Below are 20757 nucleotides of genomic sequence, written 5' to 3' on the forward strand. Positions count from 1 at the left end.
CCCCATTTCTTGTTAGCATCAACTTCTGCTACCTTCCCCCCTGACTTCACTGAAAGCTTTATAGGGAGATGGAAGAGGCTTTGTTCTCATGATTCTCCCTCTCACCTTATCCTATTCTTGAGTTAGTCCTACTAGAACTTTGATGTTCTTCTTCTCGATGATAGATTTAAATATTACTTCATCTTGTGGACATTGCTACACATGTAACTCAAATATATCCAGCTACAACCAATACTTCGATACTTTTGAAGTATTGGGTGTTGTTTAGTTCTCCTTGACGGAGGTCATTAAGCTTGATTTTGATCAAACAACTTTGCAGTGCTCTTCGTGTTGGAATGTGTTTCTCCTGCACACTCCCAAAATTTTTTGGTAGTTTTGTATAGCATAAAATTTTTCTGCCACATCTGTAGTCATTGAGTTGATTATTTAAGACACAACCATGTGGTCTCAATTCTTCTATGTGCTATAGTTGGTATCAGTGATCTCAGAAATTGAGTCTTCTCCCATGAGATATTTCTCTTTCCTTTTACCTCAAATGTACATAAATACAAGTTGGCACTATTGAAGGTAGTTATGGCAATTGAGTTTATGATTTGTAATAAAGTTAGAGAGTTTAGGAGTCTTCTGGACATAATTCTTGGTGATTGATTCAGAGTTAATCTCCTGATTAGTGCTTGACGTCTTCATTCCATACTTTGCCATCAACTCTAGAGGATTTAGGGCTGCTGCTTGTTGTAGGATGGGATTTGACTGCTGTTTTTGCCGGTAGAAGAAAGGATGCTGGAGGAAAGGAAAAAAATAGCAGGTTGTAGGGAAGGAAAGTTCTGGTGGTTACAGAAGAACATAGGGATTTCTGCTGCAAGCAAGAGTCGAGGAAGGGGCCCTGCAGGGAGGAATTTTGGCTGCCAGCAGAGCAGGGCTGCTTGCATGGAAGAGTTTAGGTGGGGAGAGTTCCGGGATAGCAGGAGAAGTGTCTATAGATGGAGCTGCTGTAGGGACAGTTGAAGGCCGACAGAGAAGGGCTGCCACTGTTTCTGCTGCAACTGCTGCTTTTGCTTGCTGAAGGAGGGTTATGCCGCAGCTTGAGGAGTTTGGCTACTGTGACCTGCAGAAGATTCTATCGATACTGCTGTAGGAGTACTGCCGGAGGAGGAAGACTTGCAGGGAAGGGTTTCTAATTTCTATGCACTTCATAAGAGTAGCGACTACCACATAAAGTTCCAAACCCTGATTTGTTGCAGTAGGGATGCTGTTGCTGCTGGTGGTGGAAGACCTGTAGAGTGGTTTCCAACAGAGGGGCCTGCAGGGAAGGTTTTTTGGAAGCTAGGGTAAGGTCTAAGGCTCTGATACCATGTAGAATTTACTTGAGCAGGAAAATTATTATTTTTTTCATCATTCACAAATATAGTACATATATATATATATATATATATATATATATATATTTATATATAGGGAAATCAATCTATCATTATTTACAAACTTATCAAACATTTTCACCTAAATCAGGAAAGGAAATACGTCTGAAGAAAAAAAAAATAAAATAAAATAGGAAGGGAATAAATCAATCAAATGTTTCCTATGATATCAAATCAAATCTCGAAGATTTGGAGGTGGTGGTTGACCCACTTGAGAGGTAAATATGAGATCAAATCTTCTCAGATTTTCACATATACCAACTAGGTAATCAAGTCGACTTTGTTGAAAAAGTAGAATATTTTTCATAAATTGACTAAATAATTGAGACAACTTAGTCGAGCAGAGCATACCCTCTATAAACTTGCCAAGCAGCCGAGGTGGTATTGTTGAGCGAAACATATACATAAACCAATTGTGTCAATAAAGGTAGCCTTGTTGAAAGTGCAACGTCTGTCATGAATTCGACTAAGGAACCGAGATGGTTTAGTCAAGTAAGTGCACTTAAATATAAATAGACTAAGTAGTTGGGTTGGCTCAACTAAAAGATGTGTTGTCCGACATTAATCGACTAAGTAGTTGAGGTGGCTTCACCGAGCGAACGTGAATGATTAACAATATTAATTAGGTGATTAAAGTGGCCTAGTTGAAAGAGGCGCTATATACAAGAAGAAATCGACTAAATAATTGAGATTGCTTGGTTAAGCGGAGCACACTCAAAGATGATAAAACTGTGTAATTGAGGTGGCCTCTAGATAGAGATGTCAATACACATGGTAAGGGGAAAATCATCATGCCAAGGATTTGATGCCTTTAGATAGAGATTTGAATGAATTTTGGTAACTAAGGCTTAATCTATAAAGGCTCAAATGATGATTATCTACAATTTTGGAGTTTGAGTTTTGGTCATTGGACTCATTCAATATACTAAATTGAAAAAAATATTGAACAGGAGAGAAGTATGAGTCTTTCTCCTTTGCTATTTAAATGACTGGACCTATATAACAGATGGGACCTTTATCTTAATATGAGGCTAGCTTATCTTCTATCATATCCTTCAAAAAGGGGCTAACTAAGACATTGAGAGTGAGAAAAGATCTATTGAACCGATGAAACCTACAAGACCTCGTTCACTCTGGGTTTCATTGTTCTAGTCTCAGTCTGAACATTTGATTAGAGAAATATCTGATAAGAGAGAAATATTATCCTCTTTTTTTCTATTTATAAGACTGGATCCGCGTGACAGATGAGACATTTACTTTAGTATAGGGCCATCTTATCTTCTCTTGTTTCATTCAATCATTGATATATTACTTTTGCTTTTGAGTTTCTTTCAAAATTTGGACTCAACCATACGGCCTAACTTGGGATTATTGTTATTTAAAAGAGCAATTCAATACTTATATGACAAAATTAGTTTTCTAAAAACTTTCTCATAAAAAAAATGACTATAATAAAATGATTGGTTTTGTTATCCCAGACCCAATCAGAAGATCCTACTAGAAGAGGGATTATCATATGATGGATGTGATTACTGAAATGAAATGTTATCAATACATATTTCAACTCACATTATGTTTAGAAATACCCACTGGAGTTCTAATTGTCTTTCAAGTGACTGCTTCGTATTTATATGATGAAATTTGCTTCTTTAAACTTTCTCATAAAGGGAAATGATTATGATAAAATGATAGGTTGTCATCCCAAACCCATTCTGAAGATCCAACTGCGAATGATCACTTGTAACTGATGTGCACTGCTATGCTATATGATAAAAATTTCTTTAGCACAAAATAACAAAGAATCTTACCATGAGAGATACATTTAATTTAATAATTATCAACTTCTTCCAATGTAGCCATCCTTATGCATGAAATTATTTTTCTTTTATAAATAGTGAGAAATCTTATTGGCAATCAAAGTATATTTATAGGGAGAACCAACTCGAGGATAAAAAAAAACCTAGTTGTTCTGCAGGGTGTAACTAATGTTGGATTTTTTTAATTAGGACCGGGCCCAAAGACTCATTTGGATAGGGATTCGATATGAGAGGAACATGAGTATTCTCTCATTTATTTTCTAGGAAGATTAGACCCACATGCTAGAGTGGACGTTTACTTTCATATGAGGCTATGTTATTTTCTCTCGTCCTCACTTAATCTATTATTTTTGTATTTTGGTATCTTTTAAAATTTGGTCCTAGCTCTAAATCCAACCAGACAAAAAATTAATTAGGAGAGAAATATGAGTCTTTTTTTTATTATTCTATAATACTAGATTTATGTGACAGAGGGGTCATTTACGATGACAAATGGACATTTTTTTTCTGTTTCTTTCATTGAATCATTGATATATTAGAACTATTCAATATGCATGTTAGATGACAAATTATCATGATAGTAGGCTTGACACCTCTAGATATATCAATTTTTTTTTGGTAATCCAGACTTGAGTCTCAAAAGGCCAAACTTGTGATTGCAATCAATTCCTGGACGCAATCAAAAAAATTACATCAGGCATGTTTGATAGTTTTCAAAATGATAGACGAATATTTCAAATGTGAATAATAAAATTTTGGTTGCTATCAACTATTGGAGGCAATTCAAACTCAAGGGATGATCGAATCACAAGGTAAAAGAAAAACTGTTATATCCTTGGATTTGCCTTTTATGCAGATAAATTTATATGAAACTCACTAAAGTGAATCTCTCTCAGGATTGATTAGGGGTTACCTTTAAGTTAAAATATATGATTAAAATACTTATTTGGTAAAAATTCAAACCAAATAAAGGCAAATATATGCCATATCCAACTCAAGAAAGTTAAAAAGTTCACTTTTTAGGATTTTATTTTTGTTTATTTTTTATGTTTTAATAGTATGCATCTATCCTATAAGACATAATTTCATGATGAATGAACTTAAGATCAAAATTATCACTATCAACTCCTTGTTGGAACGATGGAGGAGCCTAAGGATCCTTTAGGATTCAAACTTTCATTGATTCAAATGAAAGCCTCTATGTTTTAGTTAAGTGGTTTAATTATATTTTCATTTACAACTGACTACACCATTCCACAAGTTTTTTTATTTATTTTTTTTAACATAGCAAATATAATTTATATTGTTAAAGATGCAAATTATGATATAGGATAAATTATCTTATTCATGGATTATTAATAACAAGAAATTTTAAATATTATTTTATTATGCTTGAGAGGCTTTCTTTTGAAATTTGATAATGCTCCAATTGTATGAAAATTTTTCAATTTCAAGGCAAGTCAATCACGGGTCTTTTTACAAGGAGAATAATTCCACAAATGAATCCAGTGATAAGATGAAAGCAAAATACTTGATTGAGATGATTATGAAATATGTTCATGATATGAAAAATATTCTAAAGAGGCCTACGAAGGTTTTCACTTTTATACAGAATTTGAGATGTGCGAGAAGCCTCTCCAAATTTGGATTGAAAGATGAGCCCTACCAGATTCTTTCATTCTTTTCTTTCCATTTCAAATTTGAAAGATTTTACTGTCTAACCGCAGCGCAGGGATAGGGTATCAATTCAAAAGCCAAAAAAGTTAAAATAGTAATTTTGCTTGAACAAAATACATGTTAGCCCTCACATATATTCTTGTAGGAGGGATCCTATAAGAGCATATAATTACCTTGGAACATTTTTGAGCACTTCATGTTTTAATGTTGAAACAAGACTTGCCGCTACTACTTAGAAAGAGAGTGACATTTAATTTTGATATTAAGGTTATTGCAAATGCAAATCTATTAGGAGTGCATCGGGATAGGGTTTGATATAAGACAATTCACCTAAATGTGCGACATAGAGCAAAACTCATATGTTTAAGTTGATCACGGAAAGATACATCTCCTTTTTATGTAATTACATATCCTCACAAGAATGGTGATTCTATAATAAAAAGATCAAGATAATTGGATATTGATCTAGGAGACCTATGAGGGCAAACCAAAGGTCTCCTCTTATCAACAGGCAAGGCTTAGAGTATCTTCCTTTCTCTTAGGATGGACTTTATCTAAATGATCATAATAGAGTTATTTTTTAGAAAAAAATGAGAATCTCATCATCAAATTATTCAAAGGAAGTTTAATTTAAGTTTGCCTCTCTAAAGACACCTACATCATGGAGGAATTAGAGGGTAGTATGAGTATTTGATAAGATATTTGCAAGCATAAAAGGGCTGTGGATAGAACTTTTAAGGTTAACCCGTCAAACTCATCTCACACTCTCTATAAGGACACATAAGGGGCCTAAAGGAACCACTTCAAATGTTTCCATAAAGGGCGAATAAAACTTTTAAGGTTAACCTGTAGACTTTATCTCACTCTTTATAAGGAGACATGAGGGGCCTAAAGATCCACTTCAAAAGCTTCCTATCATCATGAAGTGCATACACCATATCTATAATAGAAGAGACAACGATCAAATTTTAAGATTTGTTTTTTATATATGGGATAAGGTGCATCAAAATCCTTAAGTACCACTCATTTGATAAACCTGTGAACGTCCTCCTATCTCAGGCTATAACGAGGACCTTCATGTTGGAGAAAAATTAGTATCCTTTTTATTATTTAAGAACATTTATCTTTTCATGACAAGCCTAGGAGTATTCACAGGCTTTGACAAAAATAAAATATTGTTTGTTGTCCCAAAAGCTCTTTCTTCAGAGTTTATTAAGGATTAAAACCTATAGGTACGGTTAAAGGGAAGCTTTTTATTTCACGTCCTGGTAGCTCTTCTGCCCTTTTTAAGAGCAATGAAGGCATCAAAGGAACATGATATATCTTCTGCATTGGTATAAATGTATTTAAATTTATATATAATCATTATGTAACAATAAGGTTTAAGCTAGCCCACAAAAGACTATTATTTGGGCTTGTATAATTGAATACCCTATGGCTAAAAATTGATATCAACATGGCCATTATTGTAGGGGAAAGCAACTTTCTCTTGATTCTTTCCAAAGGATGACATGCTAGGTCACAGGAATTAGAAGATATGGAAGGCCAAATGATTTGGTGTTTCCTCTAATGGTCTATCCCATACTATTAAAGTAATCAAACCACAAGATAGAGGGTGCATCTCCATATCCAAGGGTCACCTCTAGTAGGGAACTCTAAGTTAATACAACCTTTAACTGTTATGATCATATTTGTCGCCCTAAATGCAAGGTTTTGTTGGTACTAATAAAATTTTTTAATGAAAATGCTAAAATACTCAACGTTATTATCAATAGCATGACATCCTCATCAATTCTTCGAAGGGATTGCACCTTGAAATTAAATTTTATTGGAATTTTATATGACATGAATGTCAAATAGCCCTAGTTACTTATAGTTGACTGCAGTAGGTTAAGATATTAGATACATAGGAATATTTTCTTCTTGAAATTTTTTTTTATAAAACGACTTCTATATAATATAAAAACTGTCATGACGTAAGATAAATATATTTTTCATTCGACATGTGGCATAAATTACATACAGTTAACAGTAGTAATTAGAATTGTTGAATATCATCAATTACATGTAACTAATCAAAGTAACTATAAATGCATGTATAAGATTTGAGAAAGTGAAATCAGTTAGCTACTCAAAATGACAACTGAAAAGTCATTGCCAAGTAAATTTTATGGCATAGGACATTAGCTAATCACGCTTGATAATAATTGCACTATCACATAGGAGCATAGGATTGAATTTAAAGACCAGGAATATTGAATGGCATTAATTACATAAAACTAGCTGCAGTAAGTAAAAATATTGAGTGATATTAGTTACATACAATTAATTGTAGTAATTAAAAAAATGCTAGAGGTAAATTTAAGACAATGACATCAATTGGCTGCTCAAAATAAATGAATTTTAAGAATTGTGACATCAATTGACTACGCTTTGTAGCAACTACTACGTCACATAGAAGTATCGTGCTTGTCTTTAAAGGCCAAGGGCATCAAATCACACCAATTACATACAGCTAGCTATAGTAACTGAAAATGGAAAAAAATTTCAATTACGTACAAGTAGTTATAGCAACTAAATTTGTTTCAAGATAATTAATGAACTGTTCTGTAGCAATTTGTATGCTTCTAAAAATGAATCTCAAGGGATGTGATGTCAATTGAATATGCTTGGTAGCAATTCCAACGTCACATAGAAGCATAATATCTAACTTTCCTAACAGTAGCACGTTTTGTTTGATTTAGGTTAAGCACTTTGTAGGTCTGTGGTTTGATTGAGCTAGGTTTGCATGGAAGGAGAAGAAAGTGAGGATAAATGTAGTGACTGCAGCAGCAGTCTAGTGCTGGTGTACAACCTTTTCTGTAGAAGGGAGGTTCAGAAGAGGAGAAGGATAGGAAAAATGAAAACTTTAGATAAACCAATGGGTTTTATGCAGAAAGACAGATAAGATGTTAGTAAGAGATCAATTGATCTTGACATTACCTTTTTTAAATGGAGAATTGAAGGATGTAGGTGAATAGGAGCATTTCCTCGATTATATTTTTGGGAAAGTTAATGTTTAATGTATTTACCTACTAATAGCTTGGACCTACCTATTGTCAGCCAGATAAGAGCCGACTTGGTCTATTTTAATCAGGATCCATTTCTTTAGTGGGAGCACACTCAGTTTATTTCAATAGAGCTACGCCAAATTTCCTTATTTTTCTTGTTTCATATAGGTGAATTACATACCAATCTCAATGTTTTGTCATTTCCCGCTCATGTCACTCTCTCTAATTCTTCAATAGGCGTTCTTCCAATTTTAACATTTTGCACTGTTTCTTTTGCATTTATTGATTAGGTTAAATTCAAAAATAGCATTTTTTTTAGGTTTCTTAGTCTTTTTGACTTCCATCTTACTCTCGTTTTATTTGATTGACATATTTGTTGTATGTAATTACATTTAATTTGTGTAATGGGCTTTCTATCTCTTTCCATGCGTTGTTTGAGAATTAGGGATAGTTCTTCGTTTGCCCATATGGATAACATTCCCATATTTCCTTTTTGCTCGAGGAGTTTTCCTATTTGATGGTTCCTATGCCAAGCTTAAGTGCTTTGAGTTGATGAATTTATGACAAATAACGTATATAATTTATGCATTATCTCTAGTTGCCCTAACATTTGGTTATGATGGTTTCTCATATTTTGTAAAATCAAGAAAAAGTTGTATTATGCAGCTGCAGCTTTTATCGTTTTGAATTTTAGATCATAGTTACTTTTCCTTGAAACCATATTTGGGTATTAAATTTCTAGGATTCTGATACTGCTGCGGCAATTGGGTCCAAATCATACAATGCACTTGCTGGAGACCTGGTTTCTTTTGAAGCGGGAAAGTCAGATATAGAAAATAAGAAATTGTCTCACAATGATTCTGTTGATTTTGTCGCTGCAACCACTGCAACGTTAGGAGTGCCATCACCCTCACTTTCAAGAAGCATATCTTTTGATTATTGCCAGGAGTCATTGCCTGCGGATCAAAGAAAAGGTAAAGGTGATAAAGAAGAGGAAGAGGAGCTGATGAGGATCTTGAATTTGTCAAGAGCTGATGTGTTAAGTCCTAGTGATTCTATTCCTGCAGTTCCTCACAGTCCAGATGGAACTACACCTTTTGCATTTGAAAACTCTTCTGTTTCAAGTGTGCAGCATAGTGTGGATGATTCTGAAAATTTTGATCTGTCGGATAAAACTGTGCCTTTAGAATGTGATGGATCTAGTGATTGCAACAATAATATATTACACAATCATGTTATTTTAGGAGATGATGATGCTTTACCTTTCAATGGAAATTGTGGAAGTAATGCAGAGCAGAGAAATCCTGTTGTTTCTGTTTATTCTTCCATTTCAAGTGATATGAAAAACAATATAAACGAAGTTCCATTAATTTGGTCTACAGAGGCTGATGTTTCTGATGGATCTTCTACTTACAAAGAGGGAGCTTGCCTTTCAGGGGACAATCGATCGCCTTTGCTGACATCGGCAGAAGATTCAGTGACACCTCAGCTTCAAAAAACGACTGATGATGGTGCTAAACACTGTGTGCCAAAAGATCTTGTTGATTCAGCTGCACAGCATCCAAATTTTCAACCCTCACTTGAAACGAAGGAACCTTTGGATGTTGCTGAGGTTGTTTGTAGTCTATCAATTGGTGAACCTATATATGAAGGAGAAGACCACATTATTGAATCTAGGCTATCAGATTATGAGGATCAAGAGCCAATCTATGAAGGTGAGATGGTTCTTGCTGAACAGGCTATGATAGCTGGTGAAGAAGCAAGTTCTATACATTTGAACGATCAAGTTACTGGGCGGCAATGTAAGATTTAAATTTATTTTCAGTCACGTAGTTGTTTATTTACTCCTTTTGCATTCATTAATCAAATTATTCTGTTCTTTTACTTTAGGTCAATTGATTAAGAACTTCCTGGAAGGTACAGCAAGCCAATTGACAATCTATGGGTATACTTTTATTGCATTTTATGCCAATGAATATTTTCTGTTTGTTATAAATGCTGGGAGAAATATTCCTTTTTTTTTTTGGTAGCCTATTTTGCTTGCAAGAAGGTTTGAAGGAAAGAGAACTCTGCGTCTTTTTTCGTAACAACCATTTTAGCACCATGTTTAAGGTATGGTGAGCTGTTGTTTTTCATCTGGTGCCTCAAAATTATTTCACCTTGTAGAAAAAATAGATCAGTCTTTCAGTCCGATTTTTGAACCATTGCCATTACCTATTTTTCAGTTCAATGGAGAGCTTTATTTGTTGGTTACGGATCAAGGTTACATGAACCAACCTGATGTAGTGTGGGAAAAGTTGAATGAGGTAAACTGTATTTGCTCCAAATTCCTTCCCTCCGGATGCACTACTATTTACCATTAATCCTCTCTTTTCCAAATTAACGATACCAGCTATTCTTTCATTAACTTTTGTTTGGACCATTTCGAGAATCTAATTGACTATGTAACTTTTTTATTGATAATTTTTTGTTTTAACTGAAATGTAGGTGAATGGAGATACAGTTTTTATGACAGGCAATTTTACACAGTTCAACCCTGATAATCAAGCCAATGACTCATGGAATGAGCAGAATGCTATCAATAACACCACTGTATGTCCTTTTTAATACTTTCGAATTTCATCTAGCCAATCTTCAGATGATGTCAGATAACATGGCTGTTTATTGCAGGATTATCTAGCTACACTTGAAGGATCGACGCCATCAAATTCATCTTTCAAGTATGCTTCAGAGTTAACTTGGATTTGACATTCAGAATTTGACTTTTTGTTATTATTTCTTTGAAGTAGAATTGTTTTACCTTGTGAGGCCCAGTGAGTGGTTCAAATCCGTTTATCTACATCAGATAGGCCAACTGCTGAAGGAGAGACTAACAATAGGCCAGAATTTGTTCCATCAACTAGAGAGTGGAATGAGCATGGTGTGCAAATTAGCAAAAATGGACTTTAAAGCAAATTTATTAATTTAAAATCTTAGGATAAGAGAGGTGACTCAGCATTTAGATATTAATAAAATTAGAGTCAAGTGGATATTATAATATTCTAACAAAAGTGGAGATAAAAATTCACCAAGTCTGCTAAAAGAAAGGGGGATCCACTGGAAATGATAATTAAAAAAAATCATGTTAATCCTCTAGAATTCACTACGTGAGAATCTTACTTTCTCCTACTCGCTCATGCCATAAGGAAGAAAAAAACACTTTTTAAGAAAATTTTCTAGGTATGGCGGAACACTTAAAGGAAGTAATAAATAAAAATCAAGTTAATCCTCTAGATATCTCTCAATGAAAACCTTCCTCTCTTCTTCCAGCTTGTATAGTTTTTTTCTTTTAAATTTAAAGTCATTATGATAAGCACTTAAATAAGGCATTGGCTTATGAAATAACTTATTTTATTTATTGGATAGGATAATTTGCTTATGTTGGTGTTTTAGTTTGTTTATAGTTTTTGCAAGGAATAAATATTTGTAATTGTTTTGGAATCATTTATTGAAGGGAATAAAAACCTCATTGAATTTCTCCTTGCCCTCTATAGCCATTACCTCTTAATTCTAGGTGTAGCAAGCTGCTGATCTCTCTCTCTCTTTCTCTTCTTTTTTTTTTACATTTTAGGCTCTAGTACATTGATCCTGTTTCTTTAGCCATTACTGAAGCCTTCAGAGAAGAATTTTAGATTGTTAATTGCTGGTTTCTTTTGGTTTTGAGTCGGATATCAAATCCATTCGTTGTTATATAATATAATTAGTGTGGATTAGCAGAAATCAATAACCATATAAGGATGAATGAGTCTATAAGGTTTCTTTGATTGACAATTCTCATTCTCTATGTTTCTGTAAGTTTATTTCTTTTGTAAGCTGGATTCTAAGTTTTATCCAGCACCACACTGAAGACTTTTGGGCAATTTACCATGCTCTCCATTTTGATTATAGGCTTAATTGAGGAGTATTGCAGCTCTACCCAAAAAACTTTGTATTTTGATCCTATCCATTGAAAGGGCTAGTGCTTTCAAAGCATTAGGCACAATGCATTTCACAAGATTTTATTTTTTAACTTTAATGGGCAAAGTCGAAGGGAAGTGATGCTTTTGCGAACTAGAGGTTATGTAATCAACCAAATTTAGGTAGCAATCTTCAACAACTTGATAAAATGTCAAACAAGAGTAACGTCAAAAATGTTATTGATAAAGTGATGAAATAATATTAAAAAATTAAAAATAGTTTTGAGATTGGGTGATTAGTTGAATACCAAGAGATGGATACACTGTTAAGAGAAAGTTTGGAAATGAAGCATTGAGAAGCATTTTCAAGGAGATGCTTATGAGCGAGAAGTTGTTATTTCCAACAACAAGAATCATTGATTAGTGAATAGGAAAATTTATGGTTAAGAGGACATGATTTAAGGAAACATTAAGAAGTGACTGTCTCTAGAGCAGAGAGAATGATCAATACAACAACAACAACAACAACAAAGCCTTAATCCCACTACGTGGGGTCGGCTACATGAATCCTTTTTCTCCATTGCGTCCTATTTAGTGTCATATTTTCATTTAGTTCTAGTAAATTAAGATCATTTTTAATACAATAAGCCCAAGTCTTCCTAGGTCTACCTCTGCCTTTCTTAACAAGTCGATTTAAAACATCTACTCTCCTAATCGGATCATCTAATGGTCGACGTTTAATATGACCAAACCATCTAAGACGACTTTCTCTAATTTTGTCTGTCACAGGAGCTACACCAACCCTATCACGAATATATTCATTCCACATTTTGTCTCTAAGTGTAAAGCCACTCATCCACCTAATCATTCTCATCCCGGCAACACTTAACTTATTATTATGCTTCTCTTTTAAAGGCCAACATTCAACGCCATAGAGCATTGCAGATCTCACCACCGTCTTATAAAATTTTCCTTTAAAATTATTACTTCATGAAAGGTCACCTATGCTTTTTTAGGTTATATTGCGACTATTGCAGGTATTCAGATAGACCTCACAAAAATCGAGGTCATTATAAGCTGAGTTGCACCGCAATCGTTCACTGAGCTGAGGTAGTTTCTGAGATTAGCATCGTTTTATAAGCGGTTTATCAGGACCTTCAACATTATCACCGTCCCGCTAAAGAATCTTTTGAAAGGAAAGGAGTTCACTTGAACAGTTGTCGCTCATATTAGCTTCGGCACACTGAAGGAGAATGTCACTTAGACACCAGTTCTAGCATTACTAGATTTCAACCAACAACTCTAGGTAGAGTGTGATGCATCTGGCGTGGGGATAGGGGCAACACTTAGCCAGGGGGGTCACCCCATTGCCTATTTTAGTGAAAGCTTAATGATTCTAAAAGGAAGTACTCAATATATGACAAAGCGTTTTATGTTATTATAAGAGCTTTGAAGCACTAGAGTCACTACCTACTGATGGGTGAATTCACGTTGTTTATGGATTACAAAGCCTTGAAATTCCTTAACAGTCAAAGCAAACTGAAGGGCCGACACGCCATCTAAGTGGAGTTTCTAGCATCATTCCAATTTGTGCTTAAGCACAAGACAAGAAGCCAAAATCGCATAGCGGACGCACAGAGCCGTCGCTACCTATCGATCACGTCGATGCAGACTCGAGTTGTGGGTTTTAAGGTGGTAAAAGACCTGTACGAGGCAGATGAGGACTTCAAAGAAATCCGGGAGCAATGTCAGTTTTATCGAGTGAATGGCTAGTTTTACAAAAATAAGTTATGCATTCATAGATGCTTGCTGAGAGAGGTCATTGTTCAGGAGAGCCACAGTGGAGGATTGGCATGAAATTTTGGCAAGGACAAGACTCTCACCCTCGCGAGAGCTTTTCTTTTGGCCTCAAATGACAAGAGATGTGGAGCGACACATCAGACAATGCAGGATTTGTCATATGGCAAAGACAAGAGGTAAAAATGCTTGGTTGTGCACTCCATTATCAGTACTAGAGGCACCTTGGATGGATGTTAGCAAAGACTTCGTGGTAGGTCTTTCGAGGACACAGAGGAACAAGAACTCTGTGATGGTTGTGGTGGACTGATTCTCGAAGATGTACCTTGCAACTTGACACTGGACGTGTCTCGTGCCGCCTATTTATATTTCTGAGAAATTGTGAGATTTCATCTAGTTTATACATATATTTTTCACTCTCCTTAGTATCTAATCTATTATAAAGATCATTAAAAACAGAATTTTTAGCGTCACAGATTGTTCTTTTAGACTCCCTGCGAGCCGTTTGATATTTTCTCCAGTTCTCTAAGCTTTTACATTTAAACCAATTTTTATAACATAACTTCTTATATTTTATCTTTTCTTGCACATTATTATTCCACCACCAACTATTTTTATTTGTAAATATTTTTCCCTTTGATTCTCCAAGAACATCTTTTGCTACATGTTTAATAGCGTTTGTTACTTTATCCCACATCACATTTGCTTCTTCATGAATATCCCAAATTTTGAAATCTTGAATTTTACTCATAAATTTAATTTTATTTGTATCTTTTAAGTTTCTCCATCTAATTCTGCAATGATGAGTCCTAGTATTTTTTATTTTACAACTCTTAATCTTAAAATCTAAAACTAATAAACGATGTTGGGTATTTAAATTTTCACTTGGAATGACTTTACAATCATTACAATCATTACGATCTCTTCTTCTCATAAGAAAATAATCAATTTGTGTTTTATTAGATCCACTCTTATAAGTAATAAGATGTTCATCCCTTTTCTTGAATAAAATATTAGTAATAACAAAATCAAACGCTAAAATCAATCAATGAACAAATTCTTAATTACTACCAGAACTAATGAGAAGAAGTGGACTCTTGTGCTTAGCTTTATAGCAATGTTAAATCAAACCATGAAGTTTGAACCATGATTTTTTTTATGATCTATAGCCAATCATACAACACTAAGTAACACAATTTGTGCTCTTTGCTTTACCTTATGATTCACAGGCAAGCGATGCACATATTACTAAATAGCGCCTTAAATAACATTAGAAAAAGCTAGATTTATATTCTTTGTTGGTGGACGAGGGAAACCTCCATCAATAAAATGCTTCATAGGCTACTTTGCCCAATAATAAATCTTTGAAAGATATTTGATCTCTTTAGTCAATATTTAATATTTTATAAAATACTACTCATGACACCAACACTTTAGTCTGCAAGTTCCCTTCATTCCTCTTTCATGAGCTTTCTCTTCAACGTTTCTACACTTTTATCATTTAAGGTGAGTAGAACATCAAAATTTTGTTAAATAAGAAGTGCTTTTTGAGTGCATCAGTGTAACATCTTCCCTTTTAAAGCTTTAATACAAGCAATATTATTATTCATAGATCGTTTAGGTAGGCTCCTTTGCATGAATTGGTTACAACTCTTGGTGGTGCTAATTTTGTGGACTGAGAAAAGGATGACTAGAACAATTATTATTTGGCTTAGAGGGACCTTCTTTCAAAGTATTTGGTGCATTTCTAGTTTTCCTAATTGTAGGTGACATTTACATTTTTCATCTCGAAGGCTTTGTTTGAGTGTTCTCCAAGACTGAGAAGCATATAGTTTTTTTTTAATATGTTTTACTTTTATTGAAGAACTTAGACATGATTACCTAAGGCTCCTAAAAATATTACGAGTGATGGACTCCATTTACTTAGCCTTCAAAGCAGGATTTGAGATTTATAATCATTCTTTTCTTTGTTTAGAGTCGAACAATTAATCCGTTCATTATTATCTACTGAAATTAGAGTGGACCAATAGAAATCAAGAAACATACATAAATGAATGGGCTGTTAAGGCTTCTTTGATTGTCATGTTTCTATAAGCTGATTCCTTGTGTAAGCTGGGTTGTAAGTTTGCTCCAACAGCTAACCTAAAATCTTTTAGCCCATTTATTATGTTATCTGTTTTGATTATAGGCCATTCTTATTTGAGGGGTATAATAATTCTACCTAAAAAAGTTTGTATTGTGATCCCATCCATTGAAAGGGCTAGACTCATAATTTTCTTACTGAATTTTGGAGATTTCTATCAATAAAAAGTTTACCCAGGTTGCTTTGGAAAATAGCAAATCTATGTCAGATAGTTGTTCTTTTCTAGTCTACTTTTGTTTTAGTGGTTAATGAAATACATTACACCAACACTATTGTCAATAAGTTCCCCTTATTCCTCTTTCATGAGCATTCTTCTATGTTTTCCGTTCATTCATCATTTAAGGTGAGTAAAACATCACAATCTTTTTAAATTAGAAGTTCTCCTCGTGTGAAGGTGTGTGCCATCTAAAACAAGCAATTTTATCATTCTAGCAAGCAATATGGTTGTTTGCAGTGCTTGCAAGAAGGGCTCTTTTAAATGACTTAGCTACAACTTTAGGCGGTGCTATTTTTGTGGACTTCACAAAATGATGACTAGAAAAAATATTGTTGGGCTTAGAAGGACCATCGTTCAAAGTGTTTACTTAGACATGGATCAATGACTTGCTAATAGTCCTGCTAGATAATCTATCTAAAGAAGCCTAAAGTTTATACTCTAGGAAGTGACCATTTAAGCTCCGTTTTTTCTAAATTTTCTTGGATGAAGCTCTGAACTCCTAAATGATTCTTCTTGGGAAATTTCCTCGCCAAAATAAAGTTGAAGTTACACTGATCAACTCCTTTCTATTGGTTAGCTCATGGACAACAAAGAGTTTTGTGCATAGGATGGAGAGTGGGAGAGAAAGTATCATAGGTGGAAGAAGAGAGTATTATAGAAGCAAGAAGATATACAAAAATTGCTTCATTACTTAATAATAAACCATATGATCTTTTTCTATAGGAAATATAGTCATGGAAAAAATTGCATTTCTGATTCCAGTCAAAATTTGAATTAATTAAATTTGAAACAATTTGAAGAGAATACAATAAATTTTATAGGACAAACTAAATGTTAGTATAAGAAAAAAATTACAAAAAATAAAAAATAAAAAATAAAAAAATAATAAAAAATAAATTATGACGTGAATGATACATGTATTGAGCAAATGGTTGCCATCAATTATGTTCACATATGTTGTGCATCTGATTGAAGAATGATTTATATTATTTTGCTACCCTATAATATTATGCTATACTCTGATTAAGTTTTGATGCATATTTTTTTTCTTTCATTCCTTTTGTCATTTTATTTGGAAACAAGCTTTGGTTGTGTTTTAATAATCTTGATATATATATTGTCCTGGCAGTTCTGATCTTCAACTAGCAATAGCCCTTCAGCAACAAGAGTTTGAGCAACAACCCCAACAAAATCAACCTCAGCAACAACCGCAAAGTACGCAACAGTCATCTGTAAGTGGCCGTTCAAAGCTTGTCACGGGTCCTCAGGTGTGCACTTTATAACTTCATTGATTTATATCAATTTTTCATTTTCTGCTATTTTCAAGATTATAATATGGATTTTGTTTATTTGATTTTAAAATTTTTTTATAGTAGATCACTATATCGTTTCATGTTTGTTATCACACATGTATAATCATTATTTTATGTATCTTGCTAGTAAGGAATTGATCTAGAATACATGTTTATGACTATTAGTTCGCCACTAACAGATTAATTTCCTAGCAAGTGGAAATGGAATGGAATATAAAAGTTGAAATAGATCAACGATAATGTTCCATGGAAAAATTTTGTATGCATCTCTTCCCCTTTTTGTCTGAAGATAAGCCTAATATCTTTGACTATATGTTGCCTACTAATTTATTATTAGAGTCACCTACTAATTTATTATTTTTTTGCCCATCTGTAAATCCATAATTTGTTAGCATGTTGTGGTGTAGATGAGGAAAGAACGGCATAACTTACCAATCACATTCTAGATTTTTCCTAATGGGAATTGTTGAAAACCACTTTAGTGTAGATCTGAAACTTGAGGTTTTCAAAAGACGTAAAAATTCATTAGATACGAACTCAAATTTCTTTGATGAAATTGAAAAATGATGGAAATCAATTCAGACAAAAGGCCTGGCATTCTGCCAAATATTGATAACTAGAACTAATTATCATGAATGCCATTTACAAATGTTAAACTTCATGCGATCAATAGAAATTCAGACTAGAAAATATGACTGCAATTTCACTTTAGGAAATAATGAAAAAGCGCTAATGAAGAAAAAGTGCAAGGGAAAAAATTGCCAAGGAAAATAATTTCCATTCTTGTATAATGAGATTGCCTCTATAAAAATTCTTCAAGTTTTTCATTTGATTGAAGATTGAAATCTTAAAAGGAGCAATTTACACATTTATATGAAATTTTATTAGGCCATACAATTTTCTTATATGCCTTGGATCATTATTTATTATCATAAAAGTGACTTGATAACAATTTTCACCATCTTCTTATGAAGGCAAGTCATAAAAGTATCATACTTGGAAGTTGTGAAAACATTTGAAAGGTTGCAAGAAAATTGCCGTCCCTTGCCTAGCCTCGAAGGAACAACAATAGATCCGCTAGGAGGGGAAGTTATTGACTTGTTAATCGAAGGAGTCACATCGATACAATATTGTAAGATCTATAAAAGAGGCACACAAGCCATAATTTAAAGGAGGAAAGCTACCACATTTTTTTATGAATTGTTCAATGACATCTCCCGAAAGACCCAGTCATAGCTATTGGATTTTTAAAAAAAGATTTTCATGAATTATCACCTTCCAATATATGTTTCAACTTTGTGGGACACATTTGTATCTATTATCATTAGTGGGAACGATTTCATTACCAATAATAGTTTCAAGATTATGGTTAGTGTTGAAGTTTGGAAGATATATGAATGATTGGTTGTATGTAAACAAAATTAGATGTGAAAAAAGGAGGATTTAAGGTATTAGTTGATGATTCATGCTATAAGGTTTAAGTTGATATATATATATATATATATATATATGCTTCTTTAAGTTAATGTAATCTAAATGGGTTAAAGAGTAATCATGATGAATTATATAACTTGGATTCATCTATATAGTTGAAATTTTAATTTTCTTGTGTTTTTAATGCAATTGTCATTAAGAAATTCACATAAACGTTGATATAATTTGAATTTCTTAATATATTACTTTGGAAAACAAGAAACCAAGAATTGAAAATAAAATTGATATCATATTGTTCAACGCATGTAGAGTTAGTTCATGATTGGTTGCATGATTAGTTTTTTTTTTTTTTTTTAATTGATTTATCTACCTCTACATGTATGATATGAGGGTTTAAAGTGTCATTAATTGATTCATATTCTAATAGAGATTTGGGCTCAGCTATAATCTCATATTGAAATTTAGCTTTAGATATAGGTTTTGACTCATGCTTATATGTTGGTTTTGCGATAGGTATATTCTCATTGGTATATATTTTAGTGTAGGTTCTGATGCAATTCAAATTTAGCAGTCGTCTGTGTGAGTAATTTGTGTAGCATAATTCTTTTTCTCCATGCTTTATTTATCGTAAAAAGATATATGAGGGAAAGAGTATTGCAACCTTTCTAAATTGTGCATTCAATGGAAGTTCAGACAGGGCTTTGGGAAAATTTTGATTATTACAGCTATTGTTTGATTCTTTTGTGGTTATTTTGTATATAACGCGTCAACTGAGTCGTGTACTACATAGGCAATAACATGAGTTCAACCAAGAATTTGTGCTCTGTTGTGTTAAACACTTCGAACAAATTAGCATAAATAGAATAGAAGTCCAGTTTGTTTGAGTGACCTAACAAAAATTGAGGAGTAATTCACTTTGACTAGGGGTCTAAACGAGTTGAGTCAGGCTTGAGCCGCCCTTGACTTGAGCTTGAGCTCTGATTAATTAATTGAGTTAGCTCACGGGTTGACTTGTTTATTATGAATAAAATGAGCTTTTATGAGATAATTAATAAAGAATCATTCAATATAAAATATTATTTTTTTGATCATTTTTAATAAATTAAAAATAGTTGTCCTAAATTTTAATATATTTTGAGTATATATATTTTATATTAATTATTTTTCAAAAGAGCTCACAAGTTGAGTTAGGACTATTTTGAGGTTGACTTAGTAGTTCATTGAGCTTGGGTCCTGAGCCACTTATCAAGCAGAGCTTGAGCCAACTCATTAGTAGGCTTTGCTCAGTTTCGCTCTCAACTTAGGCTTTGGAAAGTGAGCTGTTAGTAAAATTATTATAATGTTATTAGAAGAGTGAAGCTTTGCTCTAATGGGCACACATGCTATATGATCTTGGAAAATAGCAACAACCTGTATAATATGATTACAATAATAATCATGGTAAAGTAATACCTTTTGAGCATCAGTTTAAAACTGTCAAATTATTTGATATGCTTTATTTAAAAAAAAAAAAGACCTGATGCGATGGAAATTATTTCAAACACTATTATTTTGTGCAATTTCTTTCAATACACCTGGTAACACCAGATATCAATTCTCTTCAAGTAGTTGCATAATAATAATAATAATATTATTATTATTATATTGCAACTACTTGAAGAGAATTGATATCTGGTGTTACTTTGGACCTGCCATGACAGATCAGTTGCTTAAATGATCTGGTATTCAGAAATGAAGGAAACGCGTTCCTTAGTTGTCACTTGAGCTCAATTTACATTCCATTTTTTTCTTTTCATACTTGCACATCTTGACTTGTATAAAAGATCAAGAGCATTTGTCTTTTCACTCACTCTTCATGTTACTTGAAAATTGCAGGTACCTAGGAACACCAATTTGACGCAGAAAAGTGAATCAAAACTGAAAGAAAAATGTGCCATAATGTAAATAAAGGTTTTT

General features: G+C 33.4%; 1 protein-coding gene across 1 annotated transcript in view; it reads left to right on the forward strand.

Moving 5' to 3' along the window:
- LOC110028017 overlaps positions 1–20755 on the forward strand; it is a 28810-nt gene extending 8055 nt beyond the window's left edge. The window contains exons 5-12 of the mRNA XM_020729708.1: positions 8705–9764; positions 9853–9907; positions 9993–10074; positions 10188–10268; positions 10450–10554; positions 10633–10682; positions 17184–17322; positions 20677–20755. Of these exons, the coding sequence (XP_020585367.1) occupies positions 8705–9764; positions 9853–9907; positions 9993–10074; positions 10188–10268; positions 10450–10554; positions 10633–10682; positions 17184–17322; positions 20677–20745 (1641 nt within the window). The 3' untranslated portion in view covers positions 20746–20755. The remainder of the gene's footprint in view (positions 1–8704; positions 9765–9852; positions 9908–9992; positions 10075–10187; positions 10269–10449; positions 10555–10632; positions 10683–17183; positions 17323–20676) is intronic.
- The last annotated feature ends 2 nt before the right edge of the window (positions 20756–20757 follow it).

The sequence above is a fragment of the Phalaenopsis equestris genome, unplaced genomic scaffold, assembly GCF_001263595.1.
Source record: "Phalaenopsis equestris unplaced genomic scaffold, ASM126359v1 Scaffold000480, whole genome shotgun sequence".
NCBI classification, from domain to species: Eukaryota; Viridiplantae; Streptophyta; class Magnoliopsida; order Asparagales; family Orchidaceae; genus Phalaenopsis; species Phalaenopsis equestris.